The following is a 23565-nucleotide window of genomic DNA, read 5'->3' on the forward strand; positions in this document are numbered from 1 at the left end:
GTAGACCATGAGTAAGCATCTGCTGACATGAAACAAACAGGGAGAAGGCAGGAAACTTAACAACAATCGCATTTGGAAACTCGGTGTCTGCACGAATAGCGATGGGATGCTTTTTTGCTCTCGGACCTCCGTAAACCACAACGCAATCCAGGTCCGGGAGCCAACGAAGCAGGCCCCTGAGCCCTGTATTCCCTCCCCTAGCTATCCAGCAGAGCATCTGTCCACCTTCCCTTTGCCACCCAGCTAAGCTGCTGCACACAAAGCCCAATCGCTGAGCTCGGTACTTCACTCCTCCTGCCTGGCCCCCGGGGTCCCCTGAAGCCTGGGGTTGGGAAGGCGGGCAGGGACAGGCGCTAGGCATCGAGTGGCCGGTCGCATCGAACCGGAGCCGAGGCCGAGGGCAGGAGAGGAAGGGAGAAGTGGAAAAGGGAGGGAGGAGGGGGGAGGAGGTAAGGGGAGGGAGGAGGAGGAGGCGGAGTAGGGACTGGAGGGAGTGGGGGGAAGAGGCCTCGCTCCGAGGAGGGAGCAATTGAATTTCAAACACAAACAACTGCATGAGCGCTCACCCACCTCCCGGGAGCTAAGGACCCCCCAGTCGGCGGCCTGCACCCCATTGCTCGAGGCAGAGGAGGAGGAGAAGGCGCAGGGAGCTGAGCCTCGGGAGCCGGGGCCGGGGGGTGGGCGCCTGTTTCAGGGCAGGGGGGATTGCACGAGGAAGAGGAGGGGGCCCGAGCGGCGCTTCCCCCTGTCCCCCCTTCGCGGTAGCGGAGTCAAACTTCAGTTCTCTCCTTCCCCGGGCCCCCCTCCCGCTCCAGAATTGAGTTTGGGGGAGCCACCGGAACCCCCAAGATGTCCCGCTCCAACAGGCAGAAGGAATACAAATGCGGAGACCTGGTGTTCGCCAAAATGAAGGGATACCCTCACTGGCCGGCCCGGGTAAGGAAGGAAGGGGATGTGCGGAGCCTCTGGGGCCAGGGCTAGGGCTGGGGCCGGGCCGAGCCGGGCCGGGCCGGGCTGGGGGAGCAGATGGGTCCCGGAGGGGAGTGCGTGGTGGTGGGGGGGGGGCGGGGAGGGAGGGATAGGCCACGCTTATGCCCCAGCCGCCCGGGTTGCATAACGCGGGCACTAACACATTGCACCCGGAGGGGGTGGGGGCAGGGGACGACTGGGTCCCCGATTTTGCCCCCTCCCCGCCCCCATCACAGCCGGGTTCTCGGTCTCTCCACCTCTGTGTTATATAATGGTCCGGGCAGCTCGTGGGTCGGGGCAGACAGGCCTCTCTGCCCAGGGACCGGGTAGGACTTGGCGGAGGAGAGAGGAGAGGGGAAAGGAGGGGGCGAGCACCTGGATTGGTAAGGGTGAGGGCCCGATGCAAAGTATATGTATGGAAGGGAGGGGGACGACGTGCAGGTCAGTTTTATTCCACTTCTCCCGTATGGCCAATGTCCCCCTCCCCAGGCCCCATCCTGGTCAGTTTCTCCCTTGGGGCAGTCTCGCCAGCTTGTCTGCCTCACTTGAGGGGCTGGCTCAGTCCCTCTTCAGAAACTCCTCCCACCCCCGGGGATGAGAGATGTAACCTCCCCTATATCCCTTCTCCAACACCTCCATAGTGGGGTTCCCCTCCCCAGTTCCCTGTTTCGATCTTTCTGTTTCACTCACAGCACCACCACCACCGTGAAGGGGAGGGGAAAGTGCCTAGGCCAACGTGTGCGTTTGCGTGTTTGGCAGTGGAAAAAGAGTTTGCTACTAAACCCTGCAAAACTTTGGGCTCGGGGGTGTCTACCTGACTAGGGAGATATTTGGAGAGAAAAACGCCTCCTCCCCATCAAAAAAAAATCCCAATGAACCAACCCTAATCTAGGAGCCAACGGAGGGATCTGGGCAGCTCTTGGGACTGGGGGTTCATGGGAGAAGGGAGCTTCTTTGTCGTTGAGGAGGGAGGGGGTGGTTGCTCCTCCCTCCCAGGTGTGTGCATCTCCCGCCACAACCGTCCTAGTCTCGGCCATGTGGTTGATCGCCACACTGTCCCTCTGCCTGTAGTAGGCCCCTGGGGGAAAGACTGGCTTGCTCTCAGTTCTGCCTTGTACCTTCCCTGCCCTCAGCACCTGTCCAGGTGCTGGGGGGGGGGTAAGGAGGGGAAATCAAACCAATAGCTAAACTTCAAGTTGTACCCTTAAAACTGAAGTAGAAGTAGGGGGTTGGGAGGAAGATTAGGAACTTAGATTAAAGAGAGGAGGGGAGGGAGGTGGTGGATACAGGAAGGAAAAGAAAGGACAGAGTTGAGGGAGTGAGTACCCCCTCCTCCTGATTTTTTTAAGGTTTGTGTTATTAGTCACTTAGAGAAAGTAAAGGGGGTTCTAAGGTACCTTAAATTATAAAGTTTCCTTTAGAACAAATATCAGAAAAAGAGACCAAATGAAATGGGAAGGGAGAGACTGTGGGCAACGGGGAAATGCCAATTTATTGAAAAAGACTGGGGGGGGGGAATTTTTCTTCAATCTTAGATCTTTGGAGTAATGAGAATTTTATTGTCTGTTTGTTAAGTCTAGATGGCTTCTATTTGTGCCAGTGACCTGAGGGGGAAAATCTCTTCTTGTATGTAGGGGTGTCTGAATGTCCAGGAGGGAGTCTGTGTCTGTGTAGGGGGCATGTCTATCAAGGGAATCTACTTCATGTTTTGTGTCTGGGGGAGGGCTCCCTTCCTCTGGGTGTGTATGTGGGGGGAGTTTCTATGTATATTTGTCTGGGGGGGGGGGCTTATTATTTTGTATGGGTCAATTTGGAGAGAGGGAGACTCCAATGTGCTGGGTTGGGGGAATCTCAATAACAACAATAATAATTGCTAATTTTTCTTTAAGATTTGTGTTTTACAAAAAACAAAACAAAAAAAAGATTTATAAGTGTTTTATATACGTGGTCTCATTTGATCCTCATAAGAACCCTTTGAGGTACATCCTGTTATTCCCATTTTACAAATAAGGAAATTGAAGATAAGAGAGGTTAAGTGACATGCCCATGGTCACACAGTCTGTAGGTATTATAGGCTGAATTTAAGCACTGGTTTCTTTTGACTCCAAGTCCAGTGATCATTGAACTCCAACACTTGTTCCACCTTGTAAAGGGTGAGGAAGTTTAAACACTGGAGGAGGGGGAGAGACTCTCCTTATGTATGTGAATTTGGCAGGAGAGAGTCTTCTTGTGTATGCATCTAGTTGGTAGAAGAATCTATTTGTGTCTATTGAGAGGGGAGGGAGTCTGTGTGTGTCCTGGACTGGTCATCCAGTCTCTTTATGTGGATGTTAGAAAGGGAGTCTTCTTGTGTTTTGGTGTATATACTGAGGGGGAAATAATGTGGAGATCTGCTGGGAAGGGAGGGGATCTCCCTGAGTGTGTCTGCTAGTGTCCAGGTAGTTTCATGTGTTTGTCTGCTGCTGGGGTGGAGGTGGGGAGTTTCCATGAGTGTGTCTGCTGGAGAAGGGAGCAGAACATCGATCGTGTGTGTGTGTGTGTGTGTGTGTGTGTGTGTGTCTGATGGGAGAAAGTCTACAATATATATCCACTGAGGGGTGAGAGATTATGTGCATACCTGCTGCGGGGAAGGAGTGTGTTTCTTATGTGTTTCTGCCTGGGGAAGGAGTCTACTTGATCTGTGTATCTACCAGGAAAGGAGGGACTCTCCTGTGTGTGTGTGTGTGTGTGTGTGTGTGTGTGTGTGTCTGGCAGTGGTCTGAGGGAGTGCTTTCTAGGAGAAGAATCTCATGGTGTGTGTGTCTGCTGGGGGTGGGGAGAGTTCCCTTGTATGTGGGTCTGGGGGGTATCCTTGATTTGTGTGTGGCTGCTGGGGGAGAGGGACTCATGTATATCTAGGTGGGGAATCTTCTTGTATGTGTGTGGAAAGGACAATATTTTTTGTATGTGTGGGTAGTGTCTCTTCCTGGTTGGTATCTGTTGGGGAGTAGGGGTGGAAATCTGAGGGGGGGGGTCCATTCCAGGCAGGATCTAGTCATGTGTGTCTGCTGGGGGGAGGGGAGGAGGATCTCGTGTGTGTGTGTGTGTGTGTGTGTGTGTGTGTGTGTGTTGTATATGTACTGGGAGGGGGAGGGAATCTATTTCTTGTTTAGAAGGAGAGGAGTCTTTGCTCCCGTGGGGGTGGGGAGGTAGAGAGTCTCTTGGTCCTGAACTTCCTGGCCCTTTTTATAAACCTGAACCACACCCTCCTTTTGGCCTTTTGGAGGACTATCAACCAGGCCTTTGATCTCCCCAAGAAAGTCCAGGAGGCCTCAACCCCCAGCCCTTTCCCCAGAGGCTGAAGATGTGTTCTGAATGCTGTGCGCGCGCGTGCACACACACACACACACACACACACACACACACACACACACACACACACCCAGCCCCAGCCCACCCCTCCATGTGGAGAAAGGAAGATCCAAGGCACTGGGATCATGGGCATAAGTGTGTGGATAATGTGCACACTTGGACTTTAACCCACCCTTTTGACCCAGCTGGCATCTTGGTCCTGGTGCCAGAGCTGCAGTGGGCCAGTACAAGCACCAAATGCAGGACTCCCTGCTCCAACTCCTACTGGGGGACAAAGTCCAGAGACTAGGCCAGCCCGGGGCACCATGAAGGAAGCTGCCTGGTCTGGAAGAAATGCCTGCCTGGATCCCCTTCTGAATTAGAAGGGAGACTGAAGAGGGCTGAAAGCCTATCTCAGTAGATGTCTCGGAGAGGCCAATAACTAGTTCTCTTTGACATAAAACTGGGTCTTGGGATTAAAGAATGGGGGAAACTGGGCTTCAATCTTTCCCCTCCCTCTATTCACCTTGGGCCCAGTTCTGGTGAGAGGATGGAGAAGGGATGGGCCAAAACCATTACAGGGTTCCATAACCCTAGGTAGCCCTAACCAGGCCTCAAGCCTGGGCCTTCCAGATAGGGTTATGTGGGAGTGGGGAGATCAGGCAGGGCCACTCTGGACAGATAGGAGCCCAGACTCTCCCTGGCTCCTCCCCCAGGGGAGCCTGTTTTACTAGTAACCCTTAGTGTCCAGAATTATACACCCTTTGCTAACCCTGCTCCCTTTCCACACCCAACTACCCCTCCCCAGTCTTCTGATTCCTTGATAATAAGAATACTGGAGAAGGCCTAGCACATGGTACCTAGTATAGTAGTTCCTCAACAGATGTTTGTTGAATGAATGAATATGAATACATGAATATGAATACAATGAATCCTGTTATCCTCATCTGTAAGATGAAATTTAGATTGGATGATTACAACACCCTAAAACTAGCTCTAAATCCAATGATTCAGTCATAGGTATGTGATGGGGGAATATCATGGGGAGATGCCTCAAGGAGAGACATCATGGTATAGTGGGAAGAATACTGGACTTTGGCCTGGGTCCACATCCTGTTTTTAACACTAATTGTGTGACCCTGAGCATGTCACTTTCTCTCTTCAAGTCTCAGTTTCCTCATCTGTAAAATGAGATGGTTGAGAGGAAATAGCTTTGTAATCCTTAAAAGATTATAAAAATGGAAGTTGTTAGTATTAGAGGTTTATCATAAGCCTGGGACCCCAAAGGAAATCAGCTCCTATGGGAGAGAAGAGAGACTGGTCATTCTCCTTTCTCTTTCCTCTCATGAAGCTAAATCACAGAACCAGAGAAATTTAGAGCTTAGAAGGACCTCAAGGATCATCTAATCCAACCTTGTCATTTGACAGATGGAGAAACATCCCAAAGAAACGAAGGGACTTGTGCCAGCTCACACAGCAAGTCAGTAGCAGAAAAAGACGAACTCTTCTGATTCCCCTTGCTTTTTCTTAGAGGAGCACTTAACAACCTATCCCAGAGGCATCATACACTATTAGGCAGTCATAGACTCTTAGACTCATAGAATGTAGAAGCTGGGTTCTTCATTGCTCTATGATCAATCTTTTTACTTCTCCTGTCCGTTTCCTTGTCCATAAAGTGAGATAAGGCACTGAGGGAGAAGAGACGAGGAAGATGGTCTTGGGGTTCAGGAAGACCTGGTATTGAGCACTGCCTCTAACACACATTGCTGTGTGACCCTGGACAAGTGAACCTCTTCTTGTGCAGGAAACTGTCTTATTGCCTCCTTCTGTATCCCAGTGCTCAGTACAGTGCCTGGCATGCCTAAGGTGATTAATAAATGTTGATTAATTGACTGACTAATTGACTGACCTCCATTGGTAGAAGAATTTTCCTCATCCAAGAGGGAATTCCCTATTCCAATAAAATCATGGGTCTAATCCCTATCCCTAAAATGGAGATAATATATCATTTGCCTCACAGGATAATTGTAGGGAAAGTACTTTGCAAACCTTCAAGCACTGTTGGTGTTGTTATTACTGCCGATAAGAAGAGCCCGTTGATTCTGACCCTTCATTTGGCAGATGAGAAGTGAGAGGCAGAGCCAGAATGGGTCCTTTATTTCAAACACCTTCACTGGGGTTGCCTGGAATTAACTTAGTTATGAGAAAAGGAGCATGATTTTCTCATCTGGGGCAAAGCATGCTTTGCTCCTGAATAGCTCCAGGTGGAGTGGGATAGGGCAGGGCTGGGGACTAGGAGTCCAGATAGTTGGAGATCTTGGGTCCTCTCTAGCCTGTAGAAAATCTAGGATAAGCAGAAGAGATTAGGATAGTTAAGTGCTTAGACATCTATCCAGCCTCAGTTACCTACTAGTTGTGTGACCCTGGAAAAGTCATTTACCACTGTTTGCCTCAGTTTCCTCATCTGTAAAATGAGCTGGAGATGGAAATGACAAACCATTCCAGTATCTTTGCCAAGAACACCCCAAATGGGGTCATGAAGAGTCACACTCAACTGAAATGACTGAACAACATAGCAATCTCCAGAGAAAGAAATAGTGGTGGGGGAGTGGTTAACTATACTTCTTAGAGATTAGTACTGTTTACTAGCTGATAATCATTATCTTCATTAACTTCCTCTGGGATCTACAGGCACTTAGTAGCTGGGCTCCTCTTTACCTTTACACTCAGTCTCTAGTATGGAAAGTCAGTGTGCGGGTGTTAGTGTATGACACCTGAATTCTCAGTATGACACACACCCAGACATAACATCTCTTCTTCATCCCCTTCCTAATTCTTGCCCATCCTCCCATACATACATCCATGAGCTCCCTCTGTCTTCCCTGGATCATTCCCCACCTCCTGCCCTAGTCCCAAATGTCTCCTGCCCTAGATTTTCCGGTTCCTGGTCAAATTGAACCTAGGCCATTGGGTGTGTCAGACTGGCAGTTAGCCAGTGCCTATTAGGCTCTGTGTCCCTGGCTCAGCCCTGCCCCTCTCTGGGCCCTCTCAGAGGGATGGTTGGTTTTAAGGTTTTAAGCCTCCCCAGGGGAGGCTGTGTGGGCTCAAGGTGGTCTCAAGGCTGGGGAAGAGTTATTTGGGTATCCTCTCATACCCAGCCCCCCAAACCATTGAAAATTGCTGAGCACTTATAATTCATCTTGGAGGCCTCCCTGAGCCTGGACCTGAAGTGCCCCTGGACCTGGAAGCCAAATAAATAAGGCAGGAACAGGACTTCATAAAACCACAGAATGTCACAGCTGGAGAGGTCTCTAAAAATCATCTAGTACATTGTAGTCATTGTAGAGATGAAGAAACAAGGCCAGAGAGGGTAGGTATAGAAAGTGGAAGAACCAGGATGCTGTGAGCCCCATGCTTAACCTTGACTTCAACCAAGACTTGGGAATATCTTGAATCCATACCTGGTATGGCTAACTATAAATACCTCAGTGGCCTCTTACCACCACCTTCTCCCTCACAACCCCAGTATGTGTTTTGGGGGGAGTGTCGGAGGTAGCTAGGAGAATATGGGGGGCAGGAGACAGGGTCCCTTGCTATTTGCTTGGGCTCCACCCTGACCCATTTAGCTCTGAGTCATCTACTCTGAGTCACCCCCTGGGGTTGAAGTCAGCGCTTGAGATTCAGGTCCTTTGGGAGGAGTGAGTGTGAGTGTGTGAGTGTGTGTGTCTGTGTGTGTGTGTGCGCGAGCACCCGCATGAATACCTGCATATAAATGTTCACAAGCATGTATATTTTAGGGGAGGGAGCCTAGGGACTCCAGAACTCCCACTCATTGGAAAACCACCCTTGATTCTGAATGAGAGGAAATATTCTTTTGCATTGTGAAGAGCAGAGGTTAGACTGCAGAGAGGACCCCCCCACCCCCCCCACCCCCCCCTCCCGTTCTGAGTGGCAAGGAAGACTTGTAGGATCCTAGGATTTAGAGGTAGAAAGGGACCTTAGAGAGCCAGGCCAACTCATTTTACAGATGAGGAAACTGAGCACCACAGAGAAGTTAAACAACTTTCCCAAAGTCACACAGGCAGAACCAAGCTACAAGATCAGTTCTTTTGGACCCTAAATCTTGTTCACTTTCCTTTCTTAGAATCCCTAGTGATTAGCACAGCGACTGGCACATAGTAAGCCCTTAAATGAATGCCTAACTGCCACACTGCTTACCCCCTGCCCCCATGGATCAGGGTGAGAGATTAGGATGTCTGTCTCCTGGGAGATCCAGAAGTGGGAAAAAGGACCCTCCTCCACCCCAATACACATACTCCAAGAAAGCCCATTCTCTGGGGTGGCGGGTCAGGTGAGAGGACAGAATGATTCCTTTGGCTATGGGTGTCCTGGCATGCCTAGACAGATGAGGAGGGCCTTGGGTACTAACTTACCCTCTGCTCCTGCCCTTTCTTTGGATGGAATTTGGGATTGTACGTTTAGTGTCTTGAATCCTTTCTATTTTTAATTTCCATTCTTTGTTTTCCCTCTTCCCCCACCCCCAGGCCTGGGCAACTGGATGCCTGGGTTCTTTGCCATGCTGTGTGGCTTGGAGGAGGGGAGTGGCTGACCCTTTCTAAGCCAGTTTTCCGGTGGGGGTGTGTGCTTGTGCGTGGGCTCCAGTGGAGATTTAGGAGGGAGGTGTAAGTTCTTGGAGATCTCTGGAATCTGGCGGAATGGAAGCCTTTCCCTGGCTCTGACCCATAAATGGCTACAGTCACACCATGAGAGTGACAGGAGGCCGGGTGGGTGCCTGCTTCCTGGGGAGACCCTCCTTGTTCCTCTCCTCCTTTGTCTTGGCCTCAGTAAGGCCTTGCATTTCTGGCCCTTGGACCTTAATCTTCACCCCCAGCCCTACTTTATAGTTCCTGAAGCTCTACCAAAAAGGAAGGGCTGGGACCCGGGGCTTTCGCTATTATTATCATTTGTCCCCCCCCCTGGGATCTCTAAGCACTGGTGTTTCAGATTTTGCTTTTTGTTGGTCTCTGGGGAGGTTGGGGAGGCGGAGTGGGAAGGCTGTTGGTAATAGGGCCCAGGTGTCCTGGCAGGGAAACTCTCCCTCTAGCCCCTAGCCAGGTCTGAGGGTTCCAGACATTGGTCTCCCATGCTGTTCTCCATGTTGGGAACCTTGGTGCTCCAGTCTTCCTGCTGGGGTTTGATGGAGAGGATTCAGGTGTCCGACTTCAGGCTGGAGATCAGGGGAGTCGGGCTAGAGTTTTGTATGAGTGTGTGTGCCCATTATCCCCTCCCCCCCTTATCCTGAAGGGCCAGTGGGGGAGGGGTGGCCACATTCCTGGTTGCTGAGTGGCCCGGGGGCGGGGCCGGGTTGTCATGGCGACAGGGATTGTGTGTTGGGGGGGAACCTGCCTTTCCACCCCCCACCCCCACCCTGAGCACACGTGCATGTGGGGAAGACCACGTTCTCGGGTTCAGGGCTGGGCTGCTTCTTTGCCCCTGGGGGAGGAGGCAGCTGGGGACCAGGACTTCTGCCCCAGGGAGGAGCTCTGGATAAGACACATGGGGGGGAGGTTGTGGTTTAAGGAAGCTAGGATGGGGGTGGGGATAAAACCGAACTCAGATTAAAACACGCACATGCACACACCAAAAAAAACCAACAAACAAAAATCTCTTTCTTTGAGTTTATTCTTTTTTTTTTTTTGAGGGGCACTCTGCCTTTCAGAGGGATGTTTCCCATCTTTCCTGAGGTTCTTTGTATTTTGCTTTCTTGCCCTGTATCTCTGTCTCTATTTCTTTCTGCTCCTTTTGTCCATCCGTCTGTCTGTCTTGTCTGTGTTAATCACACCCTAGGTCAGCTATCAGTCCTGTCTCTCCCACCCCGCATCAACCTCTGGGTCCTCAACCAACATGGCTACCCAGCCTCTGTCCGGCGGGAAGCCAAGCTGCTAGTGGTGTTGCAAGGGCTGCTGGGAGATGTAGTTCCCAGGGCCTCATAGTCTGTTCTTGATGGCCTAGCCCAGAATCCTGGGAGCCAGGCAGGGCTTCATCCCCGGCTCTGCCAGGGGCCCTCCAGCTCTTCCCACCCCTCCAGAACTCTCCCCTTTCTCCTCTCATGTTTGTCCACATACTAATCGTCTCACACCTTTTAATGATAACCTTCCAGACCTTGGAGGTTGAGTGTGGGGAGGGGAAAGAGGTATTGTTTCCATGGCTATGGTTAAGCTTTATTCTTTCCAGAGGGACCTGGCCCAGATGGTTGTTTCCACTACCCCAAGGAGATGGAAGGGGGCTTCATTTGGAAGTTAGGAGATCTGGGTTTTGGTCTCAGTGCTGCCACCCTATATTAGCTGTGGCCCCTCAAGCCTCAGTTTCCTCATTTTTAAAATCAGATGCTTAGCCCTGCTGATCTCTATCTAAGGCTCTCTGTGGCTCAAATGATGTGGCCTATAATTTCCTCAAATGTGACCTCCTCTCCCTCAAGCAGTTGTCCCAAAGACTTACCTAGGAGGCTGAGCACTCAGGTTCATATTCCCTTCTCTTTTCCCCCCATCGCCACTCCTACCTAGATTGATGAAATGCCTGAAGCAGCAGTGAAGTCAACAGCCAACAAGTACCAAGTTTTTTTTTTCGGGACCCATGAAACGTGAGTGAGGTTTGGGGGGGAGGGGAGGGGGGGAAGTGAGAGGAGAAGAAGGAATTGGAGAGGTGGAAAGACCAAAGGGTGGTAGTGGTTAAAAGGGGCAGAAGGAAGAGGGTGTCTGTCTGCTTTCCCCTCCTCATGGAGCAGCCTGAAAGAATGACCTTGCATTTCCTCCATCTCTCAGAGCATTCTTGGGTCCCAAAGACCTTTTCCCATATGAGGAATCCAAGGAGAAGTTTGGCAAACCTAACAAGAGGAAAGGTTTCAGTGAGGGTCTGTGGGAGATAGAGAACAATCCTACTGTGAAGGCCTCTGGCTACCAGGTAAGCCCCACTCTCACACACAGGAACCCCTAAGGAGTTGCTATGGGAAAAAACCTATGCTAGACACTTGAGGGGTGGGCTTGTGGACTTCTGGCAGCAGTATTGGGTGGAGGAGGGTGGCATTAGCAGAAGAGGTGAGGAGGGGATAATAAGAGAGAACATGGGGGTGAAACAGCATCTTTAGGGCCTCAGGTAAGTGAGGGTAAGGCACCCAAGCAGGACTGGGGCTACATCTACCAGAACAGAGAGTCAGAACTTTAGGGAGTCTAGAACTCTCAGGTCCTAGGAAATGAGGGATATAGGGGTTGGGAGAAAAGGAAGCTGGGGGAGTTGGGACTGGGCAGAGGGGCATTTCTGTCTTAGAAAGGGAAGGTGTTAGGGTGGGAGTGAAGCTGAATTTCTATTCTACTCTTCCTACCTCCTTACCTCTTATATCCTGTCAGTTACCAAGTCCAGTCATTCTTGCCTATTCCTACTGCTATCCCAGTCCTTCATCATCACCCATCTTAAATGAAATATTGGCTTCTTAAGGGACCTTCCTCCACTTTCCCCTTCAATACATCCTTCTTATTACTGACAATATTTTGTTTTTTTTTTTAAAAGTCATACTTCTAATCTTGTTACTCTTATTCACAAACTTTCATTGGCCCTCTTTTGCCAGCCGACTAAAATTCAAAGTCTGGTCTGGCATTTGAAGTCATCTACCATTTCTATATAATCAATAAACATTTTAAAATCATCTACTATATGCCATTGACTATAAATACTGGGGATACAAAGAAAGGCAAAAGACAGTCCCTGCCCTACCCTCAAGGAACTCACAATCTAATGGGAAAAGACAACACATGATAAGATGGCCCTTAAATGGAGAATTCTAGAGTAACTCTGCACTGTCCACCCTCCCCCCCTTTCAAGTCAAAGGGAGCCAGGGATCAAGGGTTGGGAAGGGAGATTACCTTTTGACTTCATCTCATACTCTTCTCATATCTGCTCCATACTGGTGCCAAACTAAACTGCTCCCTTCCCTTTGGACACACTGAGCTTTTCTCCCTTTGTTCATCCTATTCCTAAACCTAGAATGTCTCACCCTGTACCTGCTTAAAGCTTACTCCTTCTTTAAAGCCCAGCTTAAAAGCTATCTCTTTTCAAGAAGTCTTCCCCAACTCCTCTGGGTCTTCTCTCTCAGACTTCCCTGAGCACTTTTTGTGCAGCATTTATCTGATACATTTATCATGTGATATTCTGTGTTATGGCACTTCATTGTTGTGTCTTATCCACCTACTAGCATGTGAGTTCCAGAGCCCAGGGAATGCAAGGTCTAAACCTTGTAGCTCTCTCTATCCTCTAATCACAGTAGGCATTGAATGGAGTTAAACTCACATCAACATGCATTAAATTAAACATGTACTTTGTGATGGAGTCTAAGTCCCTGTCTTAGGCTTACATTCTAACTGAAGGGGTCCATGTAGATATAACACGTATTTTTTAAAAAAAAGATATAACACGTAGAGGGATAAGTAGTAAATAAAAGGTAACAATGTTGACATGAATGGAGGTTTGGAAAGTGAATCCAATTAATCTGTCTGAGATAAAAATAGAGATTTGAGGAAATAACTCTCTTCAAAGAGACTTCTGGGGAGGTATCCTCAGATTAATGGGAAAGGAGAGTTTATAATAGAGAGAGAGGGACATTTGACTAACTTTATATGCATCTCCCTCCCCATCAAACCATCTTGATCAATGGTTTTTTCAGGGACTTAGAACCAAGATCCCCTTTTAAACAAGAAGAGGGGGAGATGGGGGGTAAGGAGTTGCCAAAAGGAAAAGGAAGCAGTTGACTAAGAAAAGAGGCACAAATAAGGGGTCCTAAACCACTTCCTGGGACCTTTTTGTTGCTCCCCACCACCAGCCATCCCAGAAAAAAGGCTGTCCAGAAGATGCAGAGCCGGATCGAGAGGTGTCCGAGGGGGATGGGGAGAAGAAAGGGAACACAGATGGCAGCAGCGATGAGGAGGGGAAGCTGGTGATTGATGAACCTTCAAAGGAAAAGAATGAGAAGGGAGCATTGAAGAGGCGAGCAGGGGACTCACTGGAGGTAACACTAGCCTTACTACCAGCTGCCTGGGATGGGGTGCTTTCACTCTCTCCCCAAAGTTGTGAAAAGTGGCAAACTTCAGCTCAGTATGAGGAGAACCTTCCAAACGATTAGATTTATTCCAAAGGATCTAGTTTTGGGAGCTAGTGGATTCCCCCTCATGGGAGCTTATCAGATGGAAACTTGCTCTCTACTTGTTGGAGATAGCTATGGAGGGGATTGTTGCTCAGGAATAGGTTAAGTTATATTATATTATGATATATGTTATGTTATAGCCAGCCATGATATAGCACTTTGTTTTGCAGATAGATAATAAACCTTAGATATATGTGCATGTACATATGTGTGTATATATGTATACACACACACACACACACACACACATATATATATAATGTATTTGATCCTCACAACAAGCTTGTGAATTAGATGCTATTTTTATTCCCATTTTGCAGATGAGGAAACTGAGACTGAGAGAGGTTAAGTTACCATTACACCCTTCAAATTCTGGGAAGTTGAGTAATAGACCTGAATTTTATAGGAAGGAGATGGAGAAAGGAGTTGAAAGGAAGGAACCTGTGTGGAAGCTCAGGGAAACCTGAACTTGCAGTGAGGAAATTTGTATTGTATCCCAGCTCTACCAGCTCCTAGCTGTAGGATCTTGGGCAAGTCAACACTTCTGAGCCTCAATCTCTTCATCTATGAGATGATAATAATGTACCTCACAGTGTTGCTGTGAAGATTAAATGAAATCATGTATCTACAAGTGCCCTATAAGATATTAAAGGTTCTGTGGAAGCATATTATTATAGCTAATAACAAAAGAGTGAGATCTGTGAGATGGGAGCAGCCACAAGTGAGGTTAGTGTGGGGATGAAGGCATGGGTAAATATCCCTTTAACTTGAATCTCTATATCTCTGTCATTCCTCTCCCCTTCCCAACTCTTTCCCTCCCAACTGAATTTAGGATTCCCCCAAACGACTTAAGGAAACCCATGACCCTGAGGGGGAGGGAGATGAGAAAGAAGAGCTGGCCCTAGAGGGAGAAAGAGCCCTCCCCACCGAGGGGGAGAAGAACAGTGCCCCCTCGGAGCCAGGCCCCGGCCGGGGTTTGGTTGAAGAGGAGGAGGAGGAGGAGGAGGAAGAAGAAGAGGAGGAAGAAGAAGAGGCTGCCAAGGAGGAAGGCCCTACCCAGGGTGTCAGAGATCACAAGGAGAGGTAAATGGATGAGGAATAAGAAAGGACCCACCCCTATGTCAGAGCACTCTTAGGAACCTTCCCAGAGTCATTTGCACACTGACTCTTCAAACTGAGAATGGGGACTGTTTTATCCAAGAAGTGGGACTCAGCGCAGTGTTAATGAGAATGTGGGTTTTAGAATTAATCAACAAATATTTATTGCATGATTTTTATGCACCATGTGCTGTCCTGGGATAGGAGAAAAGAAAGGATAAAGGACAAAGACTTTCCAAGACCTGGAATAGTAAACATTCTGCTGTGGGGCTTTGGAGGGGAGGGGGGACCATCTCCATCCTTAGACCAGGAAGGAATTTCCTGTGGTCTGTCTCCTGATGTCTATGTGGACATGGGGATGGGGGAGGCAGGGCGGGGTGTATCCTGTTCTAGAGGTAACTTGTGTAGAGTCTCCAGTGAGCTGGAAGGAGAACGGACCCAGAGTAAACTCTCTCCTGCTTGTCTCCTACAGCCTGTAGCCGACAATGTTTCCAGAGGAGCCCCCCACCCTGTTCCTGCTGCTGTCTGGGTGCTATCGGGGAAACTGGTCATTGCCTGCAAACTGGGAACCCCCTCTTCTCCTGCCCCCGTCCCTGATACCCTGACATCGGCAGCTCTCTCTCTCTCTCTCTCTCTCTCTCTCTCTCTCTCTCTCTCTCTCTCGTACCCCTTCCCCACTCTCCCTTGTGCCCAACCCAGCCTGGGTAAGGAAGGAAGGGATCTGGGCCTGGCACCACTGTCTCCCACCACTCTCTCTGCCCCTCTTCTCCTTGGCAGTGGAATGCTTCTCCCCTCTCCTGAGTCTTAGCCCCTTCCCCACTGTCCTCATTGCCCCCAGCTCTGATTTTGGGAGGACCCAGTTTTCAGCAGGGTGCTAGCTTCTGAGCAGTGGGGAGTTGGCTGGGGCTTTCCTGGACTGCCTGACTTCCTGATCTTTCCCTCAGCCTTTCCCCACCTCCACCCCCATCCCTGGAAAGACTGGTGAGTTAGGATGTGGGTTTTGGAATGGAAAGGATACAAGGGGGCTGCCCAAAGTCTGGGAAGAGGGGACATTACAAGAGGTTAGGGGGTTGTCTCTTGAAAGAATAATCTCTGCCCTCCACCCCTAATCGATCATCCCCGTGCCCTGGGATGATCTGCTGATTCAGGGAAAGTCTGACAATTGGAGTGGGGCTAGGTAGGGGAATAAATACTTGGTGATTGGTCCCCATTTCTGCCTCTGATACCCTAGAGCATCTTGGGAATGAGTTGCCCCATTCATTGTTTCTAGGATTACTACCTTGGGGCACTGAGAGTCCAGCAAGGGGTTAGGGTAGTCCTTTAGTAAGTTCATGGAGAAGATGGCCTGGGGAGGGTAGACCTGTATTTAAAAGCCCATCTCCAGTAAGGGCTGAGAGATTGCCCTCCATACTGCTATCTGTCTTCTTGCTCTTGGCATCATAAGTCTCCCTTCCAGGGCCCAACACCTGGAAAGAAGTTGCCCCAGTGAGATGAGGTAGAAAAGTTGGGCATTAGACCCTTCCCCTTCACATCTTCTAATCCCTGCCCCCTGGTGCTTCAGGCCCTCCCTACAGAAATATTTATCACCAAGGCAAAGAAAAAAGTAAAGTGGCATTTTTTAGGAAACATTTTTAATAAAAAAAATTACAAAAATTTTTTTAAAAGATCCCCTAATCCTCCATGCCTCTCTCTTCTCTCCTCTCCCCCGACCCTATCTGCTCACTTCCTCTTCCCCATCCTCTTGTCTTTCCTGACCCTTACTTCCCCAATCTCTATCCAATATCCCAACCCTTACTGTTGCACCTGGATTTTCTGATTTGCTGGAAAAGTAGATGTCTTATTTGGGGTTTAATGACTTTCTTTATTGTAGCTGGGCTTTGGTTTTTCTTTCTTGTGTCTCTCTTGTGTTTATTCCTCTTTCCTGGTGTCTCCCCACCTATTCCCAAGAAATAAACCCATTTCTCTTGCTGTTATCACCAGATTCAATTTGTCACCTACAGAGAGAACAAAAAGGGCGGGGGGAAAGTCCCCTTCCCTTCCCCAATAATCTCAGTCTCCCTCTCTCCTTCTCTCTCTCCTTCTCTCTCTCTCTCTCTCTCTCTCTCTCTCAATGTTTCCTTTAGATCTGCTCCCCTCCCCAGCAACCTCTTCCTCCCTTCTCCCTGGGCTCTGATGAAAAGTTGCCGACTGTAGCTTTGGAAGTTTAGCTCTAAGAACCGGTAGACAATTTCAGTTCTAGGACAATAAACCTGTTGATTATTATTTGGGGCCCTGGCTGGTTCTGTTTTTTTTGGTGGGGGTCATTGGAGAGAAGACCGGGTCTGAGCTCTCCCTCTCCCCTCCCCCACCCCCTGGCCCCAGACCATTTGGAGCTTAGGACCACATGGATACAGCTTGTTCATAGCTCACACACAAGGCCTTTGAAGAATTTGGATACTGGAGGCAGTTTACTCCGTGTTGACTTTACTTCCCTAAACTTAAAAAGAAAAATTAACAGCCTTTTGTCCTTTCATAAGAATAGTGAGCATTTATATAACATTTGAAGGTTTGCAAATTGCTTTACATATGTCGTCTTACTGATCCTTACAACAGTCCTGTGAGAGAGGTACTATTAATATTCCCATTTTACATATGAGACCAAAGCCAAGTAAATTAAGTGAGTTGCCCAGAGTCATACAGCTAGTAAGTGTCTGGTGTAGGATTCAAACACTGGGCTTCTTTTTTTTTTTTTAGTGAGGCAATTGGGGTTAAGTGACTTGCCCAGGGTCACACAGCTAGTAAGTGTTAAGTGTCTGAGGCCGGATTTGAACTCAGGTCTTCCTGACTCCAGGGCCGGTGCTCTATCTACTGCGCCACCTAGCTGCCCCAAACTCTGGGCTTCTTGACTCCAAGAGTAGGCCTCTATTCATTCTACCACATAGCTGCCTCTTTATCCAGGTTTCATAAGGATTCTCTACTAATGTTGTCCTTAGATGCCTCCACGTGGCATGGATGAGAGACCCTGAGGTCTCAAAGGCAGGTCCAATGGAACACAATCTCCTCTAAGTCCCCCTTAGCTGGCATGGCTTTGAGCATGACCATGGACTGTGTAGAATCACACTGTGGCAGAACCGGAAGGATTTTGTATCCTATATACCCCAACCTTTCACATTTTGCAGGGGAAGAAACTGAGGCCCAGAGGAAGGGAAGCACTTCATCTAAGGTCATGAAGGGAGTTAGTGGTGGAGAAAGGACTCTCTCTCTCTAAATGACATGTACTCGACTCCTAATGACTGTTTTTTTCTCATCTGTCCTACTGACTCTCTGTCAGTCATCCAAGGACCAACCTGTCTCAGAAGAGAGTCTCATCCCCAGCACATTAGCCATCAGGAGATGAGTCTCTTTTGGTCACAGTGACATGTGAGACTACTAAGGTTGGGATCAGTGGGAGTGGGTACCTATATTAGGATGGCTAACTGACCCAGTGAATAGAATACAGTACCTGGAGTCAGAAAGATGAGTTAAAATCCTACCTCAGACCCTAGTTTTGTGACCCATGGACAGGTCACTTCACTTCTGCCTGTTTCTCTTCTGTAAAATGGGAATAATAATAGCACCTATGTCCCAGGGTTTTTATGAGGATCAAATTATATATATATATGTTCACTATTAATCTTATTAAACTTGGATCCTAGATCTTGCCATGTATCCAAAAGGTACTGGGCTCCAATGAACACTCCAGGGAGCCTCGAAAGGGGATGGGGGCGGGGTGGATGTATAAGGGGCTTGCTGGGGTGAGGGGCGGTAGAACACTCCATTACAGAAGTGGTCCATTCCACTTTGCCACAGCTCTGATTCAGCAAGATCTGAAGTCTCACCATCCTTATTTTTACCCACCCCACCTTCAATGAATGGGAGTTTGCCAAGATCCTTAAAATGTGGCGTGTAGACCTGAATACATCAAGATGCGGTCTGACCAGTGCCAACCACATAGACAGCAGAACTCTCACCTTCCTCTCTTTGGTCACTTCCTCCGTGTGGCTAAAGATTATACCGCACCTCTTCAAGATGTCAGTGGATATGTGATTCTACCAATTTAAGTAATTTCCACAGATACAGATCAGAACCCATCTCAGCTTATGTGGTTTTTGTCCATGTTATCCCAATGCTCATCTTCCTCTTTGTTGTTCAGTCATATTTCAATCATGTCTGCATCTTCTTGACCCTGTTTGGAGTTTTCTTGGCAGAGATATTGGAGTGATTTACCATTTCTTTTTCCAGCTCATTTGAAAGATGAGGAAACTAAGGCAAACAGGGTTAAGTGACGCCCTGTGTCATACAGCTAGTAAGTGTCTGAGGTCAGATTTGAACCTAGGAAGATGAATCTTTGTGACTGTAGACTGAGCACTCTATCCACTGCACCACCTAGCTGCCCCTAACCTACTTTAAGCATCTACATTTTGCACACAACAATAGTCTAATTCTCCATATGTGACCAGCCCACCTCCTCTTCTAAACTTCCATATCCTTGATGACATCCATCTTCATAAGTTCTACTGATTCATATATTCTACTGATTCATCTTTTTCATCACAGTCATGCCCCCAAATCCTCTCTTGTGTCAAAGAAAAATAAGCCAAAGTGACTTATCTGATAATGCATAGAGTAGTAATCTATCCTAGATGTTCTCCACCTTTCCGCAGCAAGGGAAGAGGTAAACTTTATTATCTCATCTCTAGGATTTTCATTGTTTTTCCATTACTCAGAATTCAACTTCTTTGCAATCTTTTCATTACCTTTGTTGTCATAGTGTTTATAATTTTTATCTCTTAACTCTACATCCATTCACATAAAACTTCACTTTTCTTAGTGCATAATGATATTTCATTACATTATTTTACCTTAGTTTTTTTTCAGCCATCCCTCAGTTAATGGCCACCTACTTTGTTTCTTTGTTGCCAAAGAGTGCTTCTGTGGATATTTTGGTATACATTGGCCTTTGTGTTCTGTCTTTGGCTTCCTTGGGGATGGATGTCCAGTGGCTGGATCACTGGGCCAAAAGGTATGGGCAATTTAATCCCTCCCCCATTTTTTTTTTTTGGTGAGGCAATTGGGGTTAAGTGACTTACCCAGGGTCACACAGCTAGTAAGTTGTCAAGTGTCTGAGGCCGGATTCGAACTCAGGTCCTCCTGACTCCAGGGCTGGTGCTCTATTCACTTTGCCACCTAGCTATCCCTCCCCCATTTTTTTTTTCCATTGAAGCTGAAATCCATTTGGATCACTTTACCACCAGCAGGCCATCTGTATGCTCACTTTCCAGTACCCTTTCCACCCCCACCCTCCCATCTTTTGTCGTCTTTGCTAATTTGGATAGTGTGAAATGAAACTTCACAGCTGGTTTAACGTGTATTTCTCTATTAGTCATTTGGAGTGTTTTTCTTGTGATTATTTATGGTTTGCAATTCTTTTTAAAACAATTCATATTTTTTGACCACATATTTTAAGGGAGATTACTCTTAGTGTCTTATATTTTGTGTTTGTGCCAATTCTTTATATGCTTTTGTTATCAGATTTCTATTGGTAATATATGATGTAAATGATTTTCCTCTTTACAGTTTCTCTAATTCTGTCTTCATTGGTCTTATTGGCCAAAAGCTTTTTAATTTTATGTAGTAAATATTTTCTATCTTATCTTTTATGATCTCTGTTCCTTTTTTAGTTAAGAATTCTCCCCTAAGCATAATTATAAAAGGGACCTAACCTTGTTCTTTCATTTTTTTTGTTCAATGGTGTGGTGTTTTTATGTTCAAGTCTCATTTTTACTTGGGCTTTATGTATACCTACATGGTATAAAATCTTTCTAAGCTTAACTTTCACCAAACTATGTTACAATTTCCTCAGAATTCTTGTCCAAAAGGACATCCTTTGCCCAATAATTTATTTATCAAACCCTGGGCCACTATTTTCAATTGCTTCTGTTTCTTGTTTATCTGGTCTGTTCCACCAGTCTGCTTTTCTGCTGATTAACCAGTATCAAATAGTTTTGAGACTTCTACACTGGAACATAGTTTGAGGTCTGATAATGAAAATAACCCTTGCCTAGGGCCTCACTGCAACCCCCATGTGTCTGTCAGTGGTGCCGTCAGTTCCCTGCAAATGGGATTGATGAAACTTAAGGGTCTTTTTTGGAGAGAAGTAATTTAGAACTGTTGAAAAAGTTGCACAATTTTCCAAATGTAATCTGCCATTCTCTTTTATTCAGTTCTGCTAGGTCCACTGTCTTCCTCTCTCTAAATATGTATATATACATATGTGTGTAAAATGTATATATGTATATATTTATATGTGTGTGTGTGTTCATGCACTAAATAGACTAGCTAACTGCAAGTCATAGCCTAGACCAATGGTGTCAAACTCAAAAAGAAACAGATTGCTGCAGCACATACCAACTTAGAAAACCACAAATTAACATCCCAACTATGTTTTCATTTTTTTTCTAAACATTTTCCAATTATGTTTTAATATGGTTCTCCTTGCACTTGGAATTTTGCTGGCAGGGAGTCTGCCACCTCTTGCCTTACACAATAGGTATTCCTCATTTTATTTTCCAATTGTTAGGCCAAGTCTCTCAGTGGCCACAAGTCTTATTGAGGAAGACCTGTAATATTCTGGGAAAGATTACATTAACTTTTTTGGCCACCTTATCAAGTTGTTGATTTATATTGAATCAACTCAGAGTCTTGGGATTTTTTTTTTCCACATGGACTGTCATATCTCCTTTATCCTATGCTTGTGCAATGGATTTTTTTTGAACCCAAGTGTGGTTCGTAGAATCATAGATCTAGAAATAAAAGAAACCGGAGTTCAAATCTGGCCTCAGACGCTTACTAGCTATGTGACCCTAGGCAAATCACCTAACCTCTGCCTGCCTCAGTTTCCTTATCTGTAAAATGAAGATAATAAAAGTATGTACTCATAGAATCGTGAGGATCAAATGAGATAATTATTGCAAAGTGTTTGGCACAGTGCCTGTCACATAATAAGTGCTATATAAATATTATTATTATCTAATCCAAGTCCTTCACTTAACCAGTGAGGAAATTCAGACCAAAAGAGGTTGTGAAGTTGCTCAAAGCATATAGCAGATTTTGTAGGTGGAATCTGAATTTAATGGATGATTCTAGAGTAAGCCAGTGGTCTTTCCATTGTACCATGACTTTTCAAAATATTTTCAACAGCAGCTCAACAATTATATCCATTAATTCTTTCTGTATTTTTGAATGGTGCTGTGAACCTGGGTTCACATTTTGCCTCTGCTCTTCTCTATTTGCTTCATTTACTCCTATGTAAAAGGATAGTCTTGGACTAGATGACTTACAAGGTTTCAGGGCCACTCTAAATCCCTTGATCCCTGTTTAGCTACTCATTGAAGGCTCCTGGGTTCATTCTGTGATTAAGAGAAATAGTGTTGGACCTAGAATCAGTCTAATTGGGTTCATATGCTAAACTAAAATGCTGATAGTGGAAAGATTGTAGGCCTTGGAGTCAGACATGAGTTCTAATCCTGCTTCTGAAATTTGTTGTATGATGTTGGGCAAATGACTTAACCTCTTTTTATTTTCATGTCTTCATTCACCTGTAAAATCTGGATAATAATAGTTGCACAACTTACTTCATAGGGTTATTGTGAGGCAAGTGCTTCACAAACCTTAAAGTGTTATATGGGTGAGCTGCTCTTACATCTCTTAATTTATCTTTTCCTTATTGACAATTTTTGTTTTAGTCTTCCCAGTCTGATGATCATTTTTATTAGAGAAACATTAATACTTCAAAACCCTGTGATTTCACAGGGATGGGAATCTTCTTGACTAAGGTAAGTCACAACTTGGCTGTAACTTAGGAGATGAGTCTTAGTTGCTTTCATCTCAGAAGTTAAATGACTTTCCTGAGGTCACACAGCCAGTAAATTACAGAGGCAGGATTGGAACCCAGGTCTTCCTGACTCCAAAGCTAGTAATTCTTTTGCTACACCATGATGTCTTTCTGTTTTTAGTAAAGAAATCAGAAGAAAAATTAAGAGTTGAGTAGTTCTACCTTGTTTCAATTTGTCCATTATCCTTTATTTTGTTGGATTTGTTGTTGAATCCTCACCCCTACTAAAAATGACTACTTAGAATTCATCACCTGTCTTACCACCCTCTGATCTTAGGTGGTCTCCGACTCTTTCCTTTAAGCACATATGGTGTAATGGATAGGACACTGGGCTTGGAAACAGGAAGACTTGGGTTCAAATCTTTACCTCAGATATTATTAGCTGTGTGACTCTGGGCAAGTCACTTAACTTCCTTTGTGCCCCAGTTTCTTCATCTATAAAATGAGAGGGGTTGGACTCAATGCCTTTTGAGATCTCTTCCAGCTCTAAAACAATGATTCTTTTCTCTTCCCCCAGTCACACAGCTAGTAAGTATCAAGTGTCTGAGGTCACAGTTGAACTCAGGTCTTCCTGAATCCAGGGCCCGTGCTTTATCCACTGCGACACCTAGCTGCCCCCAGTATATAGTCTTAAGAATCATTGTTTTCTGGGGCAGCTGGGTGGTGCAGTGGATAAAGCACCCGCCCTGGATTCAGGAGGACCTGAGTTCAAATCCAGTCTCAGACACTTGACACTTACTAGCTGTGTGACCCTGGGCAAGTCACTTAACCCCCATTGCCCTGCAAAAAAAAAAAAAAGAGACTATATACTGAATTTTGTCAAAAAGTTTCCTAAGCTTCCATATAGGTCTATTTAAACTAATCCTTTTGAGGTTAATTAGATAGATTTGTGTTTGCATTTTTAGAATTTTTTTTTAAACCATTCCAGTTTTGTGGAGTTTACTTCCCATATAGAATTTTAGGTCTTGAGATGCATCCTATTCTTCCTCTGAACCCTTTTAAAGTTTCTTCCTCCTCACCCTAAAACAATGAGGTCCGACTAAATGGCTTCTGAGGTCCCTTTCAG

At 46.5% G+C, this 23565-nt stretch overlaps 1 protein-coding gene across 2 annotated transcripts; it reads left to right on the forward strand.

Moving 5' to 3' along the window:
* Positions 1-458: 458 nt before the first annotated feature.
* On the forward strand, positions 459-16849 carry HDGF (heparin binding growth factor). 2 transcript variants are annotated; one of them, XM_043999798.1, is made up of 6 exons: positions 459-936; positions 10863-10939; positions 11121-11259; positions 13169-13354; positions 14322-14572; positions 15060-16849. In XM_043999798.1, the coding sequence occupies exons 1-6, from the start codon at positions 850-852 to the stop codon at positions 15064-15066; spliced, it is 747 nt and encodes a 248-aa protein (XP_043855733.1). In that variant the 5' UTR covers positions 459-849; the 3' UTR covers positions 15067-16849. The 2 variants fall into 2 exon arrangements, with proteins under 2 accessions (XP_043855733.1, XP_043855734.1); XM_043999799.1 differs by lacking the exon at positions 459-936 and adding an exon at positions 1257-1352.
* Positions 16850-23565: the final 6716 nt, after the last annotated feature.

The sequence above is a fragment of the Dromiciops gliroides genome, chromosome 4 (genome assembly GCF_019393635.1).
Source record: "Dromiciops gliroides isolate mDroGli1 chromosome 4, mDroGli1.pri, whole genome shotgun sequence".
NCBI lineage: Eukaryota > Metazoa > Chordata > Mammalia > Microbiotheria > Microbiotheriidae > Dromiciops > Dromiciops gliroides.

Bases quoted from the DNA above. Each gene is read 5' to 3' on its own strand.
- HDGF (XM_043999798.1), top strand. From the start codon at position 850: ATGTCCCGCTCCAACAGGCAGAAGGAATACAAATGCGGAGACCTGGTG. The intron at 937-10,862 runs GTAAGGAAGGAA...ACTCCTACCTAG, and splicing joins ACCCTCACTGGCCGGCCCGG to ATTGATGAAATGCCTGAAGC. The intron at 13,355-14,321 runs GTAACACTAGCC...AACTGAATTTAG, and splicing joins GAGCAGGGGACTCACTGGAG to GATTCCCCCAAACGACTTAA.